The sequence below is a fragment of the Marmota flaviventris genome, chromosome 15, assembly GCF_047511675.1.
Source record: "Marmota flaviventris isolate mMarFla1 chromosome 15, mMarFla1.hap1, whole genome shotgun sequence".
NCBI classification, from domain to species: Eukaryota; Metazoa; Chordata; class Mammalia; order Rodentia; family Sciuridae; genus Marmota; species Marmota flaviventris.
In genome coordinates, this window is record NC_092512.1 from 70,595,729 (window position 1) to 70,612,810 (window position 17,082).

The 17,082-nt window shown below is 33.1% G+C and overlaps 1 protein-coding gene across 2 annotated transcripts in view; it reads right to left on the reverse strand.

Moving 5' to 3' along the window:
• Nucleotides 1–17,082, reverse strand: part of Arfgef1 (ARF guanine nucleotide exchange factor 1) — a 104,989-nt gene that overhangs the window by 32,846 nt on the left and 55,061 nt on the right. For both annotated transcript variants that reach the window (XM_027932826.2, XM_071602337.1), the window contains exons 11-19: nucleotides 16,872–16,971; nucleotides 16,628–16,767; nucleotides 16,412–16,520; nucleotides 15,015–15,216; nucleotides 8,631–8,742; nucleotides 8,053–8,258; nucleotides 7,696–7,780; nucleotides 3,915–4,086; nucleotides 1,807–1,958 (exon numbers count right to left, since the gene is read on the reverse strand). In XM_027932826.2, the coding sequence (XP_027788627.1) occupies nucleotides 1,807–1,958; nucleotides 3,915–4,086; nucleotides 7,696–7,780; nucleotides 8,053–8,258; nucleotides 8,631–8,742; nucleotides 15,015–15,216; nucleotides 16,412–16,520; nucleotides 16,628–16,767; nucleotides 16,872–16,971 (1,278 nt within the window). The remainder of the gene's footprint in view (nucleotides 1–1,806; nucleotides 1,959–3,914; nucleotides 4,087–7,695; nucleotides 7,781–8,052; nucleotides 8,259–8,630; nucleotides 8,743–15,014; nucleotides 15,217–16,411; nucleotides 16,521–16,627; nucleotides 16,768–16,871; nucleotides 16,972–17,082) is intronic.

Below are 17,082 nucleotides of genomic sequence, written 5' to 3' on the forward strand. Positions count from 1 at the left end.
ACCAATGCTTATTTACTGAGCAATAACCACAAGCCAGGAGCTATGCTTATACTGGAAAAAGTGAACATAGACTCTTGCCTAATAAACACAAACACACACACACACAAAATATATGTATATATATGCTGTATATATGTATAAATCATCAAACTATTATAAATATAATGAAAGAAATGGAGAGCATGTTATAATAAAAAGGAAACTACTTAGAAAAAATAACAAACATTCTAGACAAAGGATATACTTTGTATGAATTCTGCCTTACCTATTTCCATTTAGTTGTGATAATTGAATAAAAAGAGGTAATTAAAAAAAAAACAGGGTAAGGCTTTAAGGAAGAAAGTGGCATTTCATTTTGTTATTTTGAAAAGATCACTATGGCCTTTGTAAATGGATAAGAGAAATATAAAAGTTGATGTAAAGATACCAGTTTGGAGAGTACTACAGTACTTAGTACTTATAGTACTATAGTACTTATTTCAGAGGCAGAAATAAGAATTTCTGGAATATGGCAGTGGTAGTAGAAATGGCATTGAGGGGAAAGACTGATTCTTTTCTTTGGTATCTGGGATTGAACCCAGAGTACTTAACTCTAAGCCACACCCCGAGCCCATTTTATATTTTATTTTGAGACAGGGTATCACTAAGTTGCTTCGGGCCTCACCAAGTTGCTGAGGCTGGCTTTGAACTTGCAATCTTTCTGCCTCTGCCTCCTGAGCTGCTGGGATTACAGGTGTGTGCTACCACCATAGTGAAAAGACTGATTCTTAAATCTATCTTGGAGTATGTTTATATCACTTCAGTTAATCCAGAGACTAGATCATAAAAGCTGTTTATGAAGAATTTTTAATGAAATAGAGAAACACATGAGAAACAGAAAAATATAAAATTCTTTACATGGCATGATCACAACCGTTTAAGATAGAAAAGTTGTACATACACAGAATAACAATTTTTTTTTTTTTTCCGAGCAGTAGATTATGGTATCTTTCTTATTTTTTTTAACAATGACAAAAAACACTCTTCCCCTCCCTCCCAAAAAGCTATCTGAAAAGAAAAGCAAAATGAAGGTATAAAATTATTTAAAACAAAACCTCTTAAATGTAGAAATCCTATAATTTTTCACTACCTATACATATATAGCTAGAATTAGAATGATAACTTGAATTATGATCTTCAGTCTCCACAGAGGATCTTAGCAGACTGTCTTATGAACTGGAACACTTCACTCACTTTAGCTTTTCAAAATTAACTGATTCCGCTCTACTTCTCTATAACTCTTATGATGTACTGCTTACTCATTTTGGAATTTGGAGAAAGGTCAGAACAGGAGGATTAAGAAGTAAAGGGAAATCAAACTGCAAAGAACCAATAGACATTAGTCTTACTAAATCAAACCACAAACACAAATAACATTCTCTTCTGATCCTTAACCTACTTTCTGGGCTCCAGGCACACTCAGAACCCTTATATTAGTTCACGGGCTAGAAGCATTGAGAGAGCAAGAGCCACGGCATCACTTTGAAATCTGAGTTTAACTCCAAAGGTTTCAGTCCAACTCACTTAGAGAAAAACAAGCCAAGGATTAATGACCATTCTCCAAAAGCTTTCTAATTCCTAGGATCATGTGCCTATTAATTTCTTATAGTGCATACCTCTTCTTGTTTTCTGTAATTTATATCCACTATGCCCTAAAGTAATAGGCAATAGCTTCCAGGTCAAATGTGCTATTTTTTTCTTAAAAATATGCTGGAAAAAATTATATAAAAATGTATATTGCAATCAAAAATTACTAGTAATTCTAACCTTAAACATAGGCCTCACGTGCTCCAAATGTGTTGCACTTGTAAAAGGTGCCTGAACATGGCTCACAGCCTCCATGAGTGCTTTAGCTGTCTTGGCCATCTGTTCCATTTCTAAGTTATACAGAAGTCTTCTTTGTTTTTCACTGGCTACATCTGAAACAATAAACAAAACTGGCATTCAATAAAGCATTTAAAATGCTATTTTGATGTTTTATTGCTAAATAAACACTGGTTGGTAATTAACACTAAGTAAAAAAGATCCTAAGAAGCCAGACACAAAAAGTCTTATATAATTCAACTTACATGAAATATCCAGAATAGGTAAATCCATAGAAACAGAAAGTGGGCTGGTATTTGCCAGGGTCTAGAGGGAAAGGGAACAGGGGAATAACTGTGTAATGGATTCAGGGCTTTATTTTGGGGTAATGAAACATATGGATCTAGACAGAGGTAGTGACTGTACAACATTGTAAATTACTAAATGTCAATAGAAATGTTCATTTTAAAATGGTGAACAATTTTAGGAGTAAGTGGAAAATCTACAAAAAGGAGAATAAGAGCAGGTGAGTTGTTACAATGAAAATGTTAGAGTAACAATCTAAATGTGAGATAGGAGAACTGCAGAAAATAGGAAAGAGAAATGGGATTCTTGTACTTCATGTGTTTGAAAGATGTTCTGAGTTAGCAAGAAAACACTGGCCCTAACACTCCTAGGTAATTTTTTTTTTAATTTATTTTTTAGTTTTAGGTGGATACAATTTTTTTATTTTTATGTGGTGCTGAGGATTGAACCCAGTGCTTCATGCATGCTAGATGAGCACTCTACCACTGAGCCACAACCCCAGCCCCCTCTCGAAGGTAATTTTATTGTTTTTTGCACATCACTGTTTCCTTATATTTCTTATGAACTTCCTACCATCACAGACAAAAGAGGCCAAAAAAACAGGAATTCAAGTATAACATAGGAGGAAGAAATTAAATAGATAATGGGCATCTTACTCAAGTGTAAAAATACAGGCTTGATTAATATATTTAATGTTATAAGCAGAGATTAAATAACACTACCAACCAGAGTAGGAGCCAAGGATGAACTAGTTTAAGACTTAGCTTTGCCACTTAACTTCTCTGTGTTTTAAGGACAGAGACTGAATAAAAGTTTTTATACTATAGTCAGTTCATAGATTCTGATTCTTTTTCCTGATCTCTCTGGACACAATTTTCCTCATCTCTAAAGTGAGGATAAATTTACTAAAATTCCATAGATAAGTTATATTCTTTCTGACATTATTTCCCTAGCCTCTGATCCCATAATCCAACTTTTAGAAATAGACAAAGCATAAGGACCTCACTGCTTCTTTCTTGTTAGCAGGTTTGCTACTATAATCTGTTCAAGCTTGAGATTTCACTTCCAAGTAGAAATAATCAGCAAGGTAGGAATCCTCTTTTCTCTCTAAATATTGTGAGTATATTCTTGAACCATTACCCTAAAAGGCCGAGGAATGTCCTGTAGATGATAGCTCTAATTTAATCACCACAGTCTGCATGTACATAGTGTTTAGACCAGAACTAGGCCCACCATTGGCTGGTTAGATCTAGGGACTCAACAGTGGCATAATTTGTAGATTGAGGTAGTCATTTCCAATTTCAGTGATCCTAACCTTCCCCACCTCTTCTAGTCACTGCTACTTTCACCTTTCATTTATGTTTAATGATGGGTATAAAGACAGTTACACTGCTTACAGATGAAAAGAAGGCAGAAAATAAGACAGAGTTGATGTTTTATGTGGGGTGGTCTAACCAATCTCTCTGGCCTCCAAATTCTTGCTGAGATTAACTGCTAAACAAGTACACATAAAATGCACATTAACGTGCAATTATTTAGTGTTTTCCATTAATCATTGGTCAGTGTTCCTTCTTCAAAATATGGGAAACATACAATCATATCACCAAACTGTATATAATACAAACTGTATATAATACTTCTTGTCAAAACATAGTTCTATCCCAAAGTTATATGGGGTTACTTTATTTTAAATCAAGTAATAAACTCTTATGAACCCATGTTTTTCCCCTTGTACACACCAGGATTCAACTGATTCAGATACTTACTTTGTTTACTTGATTTTGTAGGGATTGTTAGTTCTTTTGTTTCTTTCATGGATATCTTTTTCCCAGCTATTTCATTATAGATGGCTGACAGATACTCTTCAGGAAGGTCTTTACTGTCATTAATACCTCTATTCATTTTAATGTACTGTTCCTTTGTCATTTTGTTTTTAACCTAGATAGGAAAAAACATTATATTCCCTAAAATTAACATAAAAAATTCACTCATTTTTTAGCAAACTGAATATTTAGGAAATTTTATAAATACCCTGATGACTGAAAGTAGAAAACATACCTTTAAAAAAAGGAAGTCATAAAAAATGAATATAGAAAAGACCCATTTTTTGGCATATAAGAATTCACCTTGCTCTGATATAGACATGAGTATTTGATGAGGGAGACTAGAATGAATGAAGTTATTTGTTTTAGCCTAAGATTTAAGAGCTCTCTTTTAGAAACACAATTATTTGAAACACAGAATCAAAAAGATTCAAATATTACTGCAGAAAAACAAACATTTTGCCAATGAATTAAAAGCTGATTTTCTAAAACAGCAGACGCAAAAATAACTATGCAGTTGAAATTTGTTTAAAATCAGATAACATTCTGAGAGATTATGGCAACTGAAGAATAGTATGTGATCTAAGTATTCTTCTAAATGTTGTGTCTTATCTAAGAATATTCTGAAGGCCGGGCGCAGTGGTGCACAAGTAATCCCAGTGGCTTGGAAGGTTGAGGTAGGAGGATCACGAGTTCAAAGCTAGCCTCAGCAAAAGCGAGGTGCTAAGCAACTCAGTGAGACTCTGTCTCTAAATAAAATATAAAACAGCTGGGGATATGGCTCAGTGGTCGAGTGCACCCCTGAGTTTAATCCCTGGTATCCACCCCCCGCCCGCCAAAAATATTCTGAATAGGAATGTTTTACTTAAATAAATTGAGGAGTACTAATTTATAATTTCTAAAATGGCAGCTCCATCACCAAACCTGGGAATTGATTTAGCAAAAATGTCCATACTATATCTCCAGAAATTCAGATAGACAAAGCCCAGAAATCTTACGTTATCTCTGAAGAAATATTTAATAAGATATATTCCTACTACCTTCTATAAAGAATTAAAAGTAATTCTAAAGATAAAGCTCTTATAAATCTGCATAAATGTTCTCAGAACAATAAGGTGCAGGATATAACTCGGGTATATATACTTATTTAAGTTCACATTATTTTGCAAGTAAAATTCTTCCAATGTGTCAGAAAAGCACTGGTAGGAGTGCTTTTCCTATGAAACTGTAGAAATATTACCATGGAACTTACTATTAATGGAATAAAGACCTAGAATATTATAACTTTAAAAAAATCATCTTAAGTCACGACATTAAAAAATATGAATATAAGCAAGCCATTTCCCCGAAATTCTGACAGATGTATTTTTTAAAAAGACATTTGAGAATAACAAAACTGTCAAGAAAAAGATAAAGAAAAATAAAAATCACCTGGAAATTTTGAGTATGGTAAAACATTTTAGCAAATTTTAAATATGGCAAAATATCTGTTCATTTGGGTATGAGTAGAATCCCACTATGGCACACTTCTGCTGTGGTAGAATTCTGGAAGCAGCGTAAAACATTATTCTACTTTTCTTCTCCTGACATCTTTTATGGAATGCTCCACTCTTGAATTTTATTCTGATATACCTGAATTACTTCAGTGTTTAAATCATGCAAAGCTGGTCAATACTACTCGTGAACATTAATGTAAAAACATTCAAATATGTTTTAACTATACTGCAATTAAAAAAAAACCTTCTCTGATGTGTATTATATACAAAAGGTAGCCTAACCACAAATATTTTAGGTGAATAAGGTAGATAAATAACTTGCTAAAATTCACCTATATTTGAACTTTGGAAAAACTAACATTGAGAAAAACTGGTTTTATGGAACTCCTTTATGTTATCTGTATTTTTAAAAAATGATGTTACTTGTTATGGTTCATAAATCACCTGGGGCCAAGATTTTGAGTTCAATTTTTTAACAGACTACTTAGCTTCACAGGAACTTGTATGCACATCATCACTTGGATACTAGGTCTGATAAGGAACAGTTCGAGATTGCTACCACTAAGCTAGAACACCAAGCATATCTCATGGATAAATCTCTTGCCCTAAAGACAAAACACCATTAAGATAATGCTCCCTAACTGGTATGTGTTCAACGACTCTAACAATCTGAGTATTTATCAAAACATATAAAAGGAGTTTTTAACATTTCTTCTAAATAACACGAATATCCACACACACTTAGGAAGATATATAGCATGGTTGTATATGATGTTGCTTATATTTATAAAACCAAATGTCTTTAAAATAATAATCTTCTAAAAATAAAGATTTGTAAGTCCAGGTTATAATTTCTATTGTAAGACTGAAAACTTTGATAATAATAACATCTAAATAAATCATTATCTATGGATTGCCTTTCATCATGGAAAAAAGTACTCACACTGGATAATAAAAACCCTGAAGATAAGCTGCTTTGACTACAATTTGAACAATATGCCACAACAAATGTTAAATGATCACAATCTTAACTACATATAATTTTTAAAAAAGCTAATTAAAACCAAGTCAATCTTGAATATAAAACCAAGTCAATCTCCAAATCCTGAAGGTACTATCTGCTATCACAAGCTTTGGTTTATTCTTCAAATATAGGTAGCAATCTCGAACTTAATGGTGTTTTGTCTTTAGGACAAGAGATGGCACATCCACAGTTTTTCAGTTCTGGTGTTTAAAACAGGAATAACATCATACATACTCCTTCTGCCTTATGTTAATAGATACTTTCCATATGGACCCAATCTTCAATATCTCTGAACACCCCCCACCCCCAAAAAATCCCTGTACTGCAAAGTTTAATCTCAAACTGCAAATAAATTTTAATTGTTCTAATACATGTCAGATTAATATGAACATAATTTAATAATTTAATTTACATCCAAAGACTAATAAGTTTTATTAGATACCCATCCCTAGAAGTACTAAGAAATTCTTGCAAATAATCTATAAAGATAATTTTACCTAAGGATATCAAAGTATGGTTTCAGAATACTAGACACTTTAAAAATAACTTTTTTGAAAAGTGGGTAATATTTAAGAAGGAATTATGAATTTGATGTGGTAAATGAAATTTGAACATTTCCCAGAGGTCTGATCAATTTTAAAAATAATACTAATATTTTAGGTGTGATGGTATTGTGGTTATGGTTTAAATATAATATTTCTCTTTTAGAGATACACACTGAAATAAATACAGATGTAATAATATCTGGATTCACCTCAAATTTACTTGGGGGAAGTAAGGGATGTAGCTAGAAGACTGACCATAAATTGGTAACTATGAAGGCCACAGATCTTTCTACTGTTTAAGTTTGAAGTTTTTTTTTAAAAAAGATGGTTATGTAAAGTGCTTTCTCATGTTGCAACAAGTACACACAAGCAACTTATAAACATCTTTTTAGATTAAAATTTACCTTAAAACTGTTCAAAAATTGTCAATTATGAGAATGATAAATAGATATATTTTGCATATACTCAAAATTCTACTTAGAATTATTCATAGGGATTGCTTTTGTAAAATGTATACCTACTCTAACTAAAAATACCAATTTGGTAACCAACCAGTTTTACTATATAACATTAAAATTTCAACTAGTGCTTAACTGAATTCAAAATAATATATTGAATTTTTACTACTTATTGTAAAATTGATGAGGAAGAAAACATACCTGTGGACTATGAAGGTCTGTGGTCAACATAATAATTGAGTAAGCCAAAACATAAGCAGTATCTGCACTAGCAAAAAGGGTTTGTCTGGAAAAATAAATGCATATATTATTATAAACTTTATTGTTTCATAGTTTAAGTAAGTCATCTCAAACCAAAAGCACTTTAAATTTTCTTAGAATTTATGTTGTACCTCATATTACAATTTTTTATGAATGTGACTTATTACTTCTAGATAGTAGATAATATAAATTCTCTTGAGGACAGGGGATTATGTCCTATTATCTCTGAAACCCTGATCCTCCCTAGCACACTATCATGGATATAGTTCACAAAAGAAACATCAGAATCTTACTTACCCTTGGTTACATTCTAGGTATCTTGCAGCAAATTTTTCCATTAATCGATCAATTTTTTGAGCTTCTCCTGGAAGACGGAATCCTTCCAGAAACATGCGAAGGGCTGAAACGAAGTCCTTTCCTGAAAAGTCATGTTGGTCCACATATGCATACATGACTTCTTTATTAAATTTATCATTATCTCCCAGGAACTCACCCACTTGAGTCTAACATAAAAACAAAAGATAGAAATTGATATTCTAATAGTACATTGCATTCGCCTCACAGCCTCTTAAAAAGAAGAAAAATCTGTAATATCCACAGGTTTTTAACTGCCAGGTTAACAATTTTAAACATAAAATTAAAAGTTAAATGTGCTCAATGTGTTTTTTTTTTTTTTAAATCAAGACATTGTATCTTTAGAAAATACAGAAATCAAAATTTATGTTATATTTATATATTTAGATAAACATACATTATCCAGGTTATTCTTTAGGTTTTATTACATATTTAGGAATGCATTTTAAAGGTTCCATAGTATGTTTTAATAATTTAAAAAGAATTTTGCAGAAAAAAAAGAAATAAAATGGTATTCTTACAGAGTCTAATCTTTCCTCTTGATGTAAGAATTGGGCAATATCTTCAGGTGTGGTGCCAAGCATCCCTTGTTCTTGGAGGTACTGTATTCCTCTCTTTGGTTTCTTATTAAATCTAGATGATGTTAATGTTAACAGAAACATTAAAAACAAAACCATTTGTAATTCTTGAAAAGAGGATCTGAAAATACAATAAATTAGTTTTCCAATAGTACTTAGAACACAGGATCTTAAATAAGATCATCATTTGTACCTGGATGTACAAAAATACTACATTTTACCAAGTTTTATTCGTTTTTTTCTTAGAAAAGAGCCTCACATGAGCTGGGTGTGGTGGTACACATGTGTAATCCCAGTGACAGGGGAGGCTACAGCAGAAGGATCCCTAGTTCAAGACTAGCCTTAGTAATTTAATGGAACCTGGTCTCAAAGTGAAAAATAAAAAGGACTGGAGCTGTATAGGTCAGTGGTAAAGTGAATTCAACTGCCAGTCAAAAAGAACCAGAATAAAAAGAAGCCTCACAAGGAAGGCCTTCTTTATCACTGATCCAGGTCATTTCACAGACATTTTATTGTAAGATGGTATATTTCTTGATTCATAACAACAGTGGTTAGAGACAATGCCACACAGTAGATGGACTGATAAGAATGTGAATACTAAGTATCACAGACTTTTGAATATACATTTTCCCTTAATCTTCAAGTAGCCTTGGCTTATCTGTTCAAATTCATTAGAATGGCACACAAAACCTTTCTCAAATATAGACTAGTTCTGGACTCTGGATATAGCTCAGTTGGTAGAGTTCGAGCCTAGCATGCACAAGGCCCTGGGTTCAATCCCCAGCACCACCAAAACAAAACAATTTGTTCTAGTTCATCTCTCACTCCCCTTCTCTCACCTGCTCCTATATGGCCTACTGTATTCCCTAAATATAATGTAGCTGTAGAGACTATTTCTCTACATGATCTTTATCAGATCCACTCATAGGGGAACTCCCCCATATGCTTCAAGAGTTAACTCAAATGTCACTAACAAATTTTCTTCCTACTTTATTACACTAATGCCTCATCACCTGTCACCTGGGTTACTGCAAGAGTTCTTAAATGATCTCCCTATGTCTTGTTTTGCCCACATTCTAGTCTATCCTTTCAGGCTGCTGCAAAGTCATCTTTTCAAACAGAAATCTGATGATGCCACTCCTCTGTTTAAAACCCTTATCAGCATGCCAGTGTCAAAGGAAACAAGACAAAAACCCCCTTTTCATGGAGAATAAGGCCTTCTATAATCCAGATTCAACTCTAATCTTACCTCCTGCCACTCTCCCTCATCCTGCCCTGACATACTGAACAAGAATCCTCAAATGTCCTCCCTCTCCTTTGGTGCTGGTGCACAAGCCATTCTATTTGTCTGTAATGTTCTTCCCTATTCTGTCTTAATGATTCCCCTGTTGAGTTCTAATTCAAACACAGCCACTGTGTTAATTAAAAGCAAACATTTTTCATTGAGATAAAACACAATCCCCACTTTCCAGAAGCTCTCACTCTAATGAAAGAAAACACAATTTTAAAAATAGAACAAATAGGATGTATTCATGAAATAAGAACACAACATGGAAGAGGTGACCAATAACTGAGATGTTCACAATATTTTCTTGTGGAAGGTGATTCTAGCACTGGATTTTGAAGAATGATTACAACTTTTATAAGGAGTAAGAGAAACATCCCAGAAAAAAAAGAAGCCATACTCATATGTAAAACCATAAAACAGCATGATACAATAATAAATAGCTCTGCATTTTTGGAACTAAGTGAGATAGAGAATTGACAGGAAATAAAGTTTGGCACCGTGCAGCTCCAAATCCTGAAGGTACTATCTGCTATCGCAAGCTTTGGTTTATTCTTTAAGAACAAGCAAAATGAAAACAAAAATTTTCATTTGAGAAAGATTATTCTAGTACAGTTGAGAAAAGCCTAAAGCATGAAAAAGAAAAAAAAAAAAAAAAACAGTAAGTCAATGAAAAGGTTATACTAGTCAAGGCGAAAACTGGAAGTGGTCTGACTCCAAAGGATAGCTTGTGGAAGAGAGAGAAAGAATGGATTGCAGAGATATTCAGGAAGTAGAATGGACAGAACCTACATAGTGAATATTAGATTTAAGAGTAAGGGGAAACTTAAAGCTAACTCTCAGGATTCTAATTTATAAATTTAGTAGCATGCTCGAGTCATTAGCCTAAATGACAAAATAGGAATTTTTGTCTTTTTGTTTGGGATAAGAGTATCAAGGTGTTGACTATGGTGAGACTGACCAATTTGGTCATATATATGCTGGGCATAAGAAATTATGCAATATCCAGTGGAGATCCAAACAGGCTAGTAGAGAAATGAGTCTTGGATCTCCGTAGAGGTGTGTATGTTAAAAATTAACACTTGGGAGTTGTGAGATATTAGCACACAGATATTAACTAAAGTTATGAAAAAGAACATAATCACTTAAGACACAAAACAAGAAAGAAATGGGCTGAAGGACAGAACTATGGTAATGTTTATAAATATTCAAGAAAAAATAACCCATAACAAGACTAAGATGAGGTGGTCAGAAAGGCAGGAGGCAAAGAGGATACAGTGGTATCAGGAAAGGAGTATACATACTGGAAACATAGCTCCATAAAAGCATCTTTGTTATGGCTATATGATAGTGAAAAAAAGTAAAGTGGCTGAGAGGACTGGCGGCTATGGAAATTCCCCTTTGAAGCCCTGTGCTATGCTTAACTACTCCCTCTCACTCTTCGAGACTTCAAACAGAGCTGGCTTCCCTTGGCAACACTTTGAATAACACTCTACTAATACAGGCCTTATATAGTTACTCTTAAAAATTATATACTTTGCCTATATTTGGACTATAATCTTGAACACAAGGACCAGTGCATTCCAGTGCTTGGCAAATAATCTCAAGTACCAAATATATGTTTGCTTGGTGACCAACAGAATTTCAATATACATAGTTGTTTATATACTTGACAGTGAGCTCCTCAGAAAGAAAGGCTAAGTCATTCATCTAGTATCCCTGAGAGTTTGCATAATATCAGAAACAGATGGGACTTAGATAAATATAGACTAAACAATTAAAAAGAATGAAGTACTGATGACTATTTCCTGAGGCCATTTTATAAGATTTTATAATTTTATAACAAAGAATATGTGCATGTTTTCTCAATTTTTTCCTAATTAAAACCCATACCATACATAACTTTGAAGTAATTATATTTTTAGAGTTCTACTCTTTTGAGAAAATAGGTGGATGACAAGAGGTTTGGAAAAAATATTATGGGATAGGGGGTTACAGGAGATTGAACCCAGGCTTAACCACTGAGCCACATCCCTACCCTTTTTCATTTTTTAATTTTGAGACAGGCCCTCACTAAGTTACTTAGGGCCTTGCTAAGTTGCTGAGGCTGGCTTTGAACTTGCAATCCTCCTGCCTCAGCCTCCCAAATCACTGGGATTACAAGGATGTGCTACACCTGGCTTGGAAAGTATTTTTAAACTTACTGTTGAAAAATAGCATAAACTTTACAGCAAAAGTTTCTTTATGAAATTTGTTCAATAGAACAAAATATTACATTACATATATTACTGATATGTAATGTAAGAATTGCATTCATGAAAGGATTTTCTAGAACTAAGTTGTCATTTTTTTTTCAAGAAATGTATTGTATTTCAAATTATAAATGTTCAAAAATAGCTGTTCTATAAATAGAACACTAGGACATTGCCTGACAAACTCTTAAGTTGTTGCTACTTGGGGGTATTTGTTGACAAGTTGTGACCTGTGTTTCTGTACTCCAAACAATATATTAGACAAAACACTTATTCTGAATGCTTGAGAAAAATTATAAATTCATTAGAGTATATCAGCCTGGTAGAGATTTTTGAAGAAATTTTGACACCTGAAATATATGATATACACACACTACTGCAGAAAGAAAAAAATCAATTTGAAATATTTCAAAGAATCAATTTGAAGTACTTACTGTAAATGAGTTTAAAACATTTTCAGGAATTCTTAATTTTTCAGGTTATCATCAACTAACTTCCATAAGAAACTACTGATCAAATGATGATTTTGGTATATCTACCATCAAAAATGCTATGTCAAGAAACTGTTTTCAGGAGCTAATAAATATCATACATTTTTGCAACAATAATGAATGGCAGAAGAATATTAAAGGTTAAGGTTTTTAAGTTCATCCTTTAATAAATATAATTCTAAAGTCATGCATGAAATTTTGTATCTTTGCAAAATGTTTGTGGTTGAAATTATTATTAGATGTTATAGACACAATTCACTGAAACAATTTATAAGAGGGAAGCTCATAGATTTGGTTATAAATTCTGGGTACTGTGAAGAGTATCAGGATATTCCTTTAACTTTGACTTGTATTATGGGAAAACTGCTCAAGAAGGATCCAATGTTGATTTTTTGCTTGGGAGGTCCTATAAATGCTGAAGTGTCACACTGTATTTTTCAACAATCTGTTCACTGGCTCTGACTTGTTGGTATATCTTAGAAATATTGGATTCCAACTTACAGGCACCATGAGGGAAAATAAAGAAGCATCCTCTGAAACCAACAACATTGATGAAAAAACAAGCAAGGGGGTTGTATGATTACAGATTTGATACAAAGAATGAAATTCTCATTGTAAAAGAGTGAGATAATAGTTGGAACCAACTATGATACAGTGAAACCACTTGGCAAAGCTCAATGGTGGAAAAAATACAGAATAAAGTCAATATGCTTCAACCAAAGGTAGTGAGTACCTATTAAAAATTTTCAGTGGCGGTATGGATAAAAATAATTGGCTGGTTTCCAAATAGTCCACTTCCAATAGAGGTAAAAAATGATAATAGTGTTTAGTCACTTGAATAACTGACATGTACTATAAATGCATGGGTTATTCACAGAATTTGTGAATAAGAGAGATTTCATTAATTTATTGGATTTCAAAGAGACGTCTGGTTAGCATACCTAAAACAAAGTTGTGAGAACTCAATAGTAAAAAGAAAGGATAATACTCCCAATCTACTACTGTCTAAGGTAACAAATTTTCATGAGAACTCATATTACTCTCAAACAGCAAGAATAACAATGTCAAAACAAGGCATGTTGTGCAAAACTGACAATATATTGTCAATAATGTTTGAAGTATTTTGCTTCCTTCTACCAAAATTACTCTTGAAAGGGTCATGAAATTCACTTATTTGTGTATCATATTACATATGAAAGAATATCATATTTGCCCAATGTCCCATCTGTAAAACAGCCTATGTGTGTAAAAAATACTATAATGTCCTAGGGTCCTATTTGTAGGACAACCTGTATTTTCATTCTTAACGATAATAAGGGATATATAAGCTCTAGATTATGATTTCCAACCTATTTTAATGTACTTGTGATGATTTTGTTGAAATATCTGCAGAATTAAAATCTCAGGATGTAATAGGTTAACACCAAAAAACAAAAACAAAACACTTAAACATTCACCAAAAGACATTACAAGTATCAGGAAAGAATGCTTTAAAGCAGAAGCAGCAAACTGAGTAAACACACAATGGATTTTTGTTTTTTTAACAGTTTACAATAGCTAGATTTCCACCCCGCCTCTAACTCCCAGTATCGAGGATCAAACCCAGGGCCCCATATATGCTAAGCAGGCACTCTACCACCATAGTATCGAGATTCATTTATTGCATCTCTTTGGGGGAAAAAAAAAGCGGGCACTAAAAAGAAGGCAGGCTACATGGTAGTAAAGGAAATAGTCTAGAAGCAGGCTGATATCACAAAACTTAGCAGGAAAACTGATTTCATGAGATCAAGGTCTGGTACACTGGATGAAAAGGGAGATGATTATCTTATTAACATAAAAAAAAAATCAATGACAAGATCATATCCCTAATAAGAGCAATATGCTTATAACACAACTAGAGGAAATATAAAACCTATAAAGAAGCAATGTTAATTATTAGAGGCTTAGTATTTAAAACTTTTTTGAGTTATCATCTGATTAGGAAATATAATGGCAGATGTCATAACCAAGTTAAATGAATAAGGCAAAACTGAACAGATGAAGTTCATTTAATCTATATGATAAGAGGGGCTGGACTGGGTATTATGAGTCTGTTTGGGCTAGAATGGCATGAATTTGGGGAGCTAAATAAGGAGTCATTAGAATTCTTGGATCTAAGAGAACAATCCCCCATTTTACTCACTGAAAGTCAAAATAAGAAAGGAATAAAAAGTCATGAGTGGTTGAAAAGAAACCTAGAGCAGAGGTGGTACAATTCTAGAATTATTAGTAACATTTTTCCTTAAAATTTGACACTTACAAATCTATTCCTTGTTCTATTATTTCTTTTTGTTGCTTTAGGACCTCAAATTGTTCTGGATTATCAGTGCCAGACATCTGTGTACTGTAGCTGCCTATGCCTGATGATGATGTTGACTCCAGGGAGTTTAAACTTCCATATCTGTTTATAGTTTCAGGGTGTTTAATTTCACTCATCTCTTGCTCTGAGGGTTTTTCCTGACCTGTAAGAAGAAAAACTGACTGAACAGCAATAATTAATAATAAAACAGAACTATCATAACAGTATACTAAAATAAAAGCTTTAAGAATGTAGTCTCAAAATATTTTATTGTACTGTAGACCTTAGTAACCTCAGTACAAGATCCTTTTTCTTTCCTTACAAAGTCAAGAGGTTTCATCTTTTCACTTTACGGCTTCTCTTTGGCATATCTCAACTGTCAGAATCATACTCTGATGTTTTGGGGCCATTAAGTAAAATAAGGGTTACTTGAATACAAGCATTTCAATACCATGACAGTTGATCTGAGAACTGAGAAGGCTACTAAGAGACAAGTGGATTGGTGGCACATAGAGAATAAATGCTGAACAAAACAATGACTCATGTCCCAAGCAGGATGGAGGAAGAGTTCATCATAAATTGTGGTTGACCTCAGATAACTGAAATCATGGAAAGTGAAACCACTGTGGGGTGGGATTACTGCTATATTTGTCCAAGAAAAAAAATGTGAAAGAAAAAATGAATTTTACAATAAGGTAATGTATTTCAATGTTGTTTAGATAACTATTTATTACAAATAAATTATAGTGGTACTAAAATAAACAATATATTTAACATTAAAACATTTGCACAAATACAATTTGCACCATTAGCAGGGATTTGTTTTGAAGCTGCAGTGTTTTATATACACTACAGTTTTGCTCTCAGCTCATGCCTCATAAGGAATAGTTTTCCTTATAGGACTCTTGGCTAAGATAACATTAGGGTAGCCTTTCAAGCTCTGACATTTTCTCTGAGTGATCATGAACATCAAACATAGATGAACAACTCAACCTTTTTTAGGTTCTTTTTATAATTATAACAAAGCCATGTAAATATGTTTTGTTTTGTATAATATTTAAAATATTGGAACTTTTAATTAAGTTTAGCTGGTACGATGGCATACACCTATACTCCCAGCTATTCAGGGGACTGATGTAGAAGGATTGCAAGTTTGATGCCAGGCTGGACAATACAGCAAGACCATATCTCAAATTAACAAACAAACACACTAAACTGGAAATAATTTTAAAACTAATTATTTAAATAATAAGAATGCTTTCTATCAGTTAAAGAACATGTCATGAGCCTGTTTATGCAACTATCCCCCAAAGTTTGTCATTTATGATGAAGAATTATAACTCAAAATATCACCTTACCAAGAGTTGTCTGAGAGTTGGGATTCACATACTGATCCTTACTCCATTCAACCATACACTTCAAAATTGACACTAAGCATTCTAAACCTTTTTTCCTCAGGCTCAATTCCTATAAAATAATTCATAGAGAGAATAAAAACAAAAAGATCTTCTAAAGAAAATGCATTCCTCTTCCTCAGCAAAGTTTAAATTTGAAAATGTTTTTCAAGTTCTTACCTGAACATTACTCATACCAAGTTCTTGACTGCCCCTTCCTTGAGCAATTTTTGAGAGATCATTTACTAGTCTTTCAAATATATTTGCTGCGTTTAAGTCACAGTCATAGTTTACATAAATATCTACTACACTCTGAGCATCTGTAACAACATAATGTGTTAATTTTAACAGAATGCATCTAATATAAGAGTACATTTGGTCTTTGAAATATCTTGTAATAAGAGAAAAAGATATTTCCAAATACCTGCACAAATCCTTGTCAGCGTCTGAATAACCATCCATTTGTGATCAAATGAGCTGGTAGAAGTTTCCAAAATATACAGGAAAATTTCTTTAAAGAACACCTGTGATTAGGGGAAACTTCGATTTAAAATACTGCTTAGAATTCAGTTGTGTGATCACTTTTAAATATCCTAAAGATGGAAAGCAGAGATTAGGACCCACACTTCTCTGGA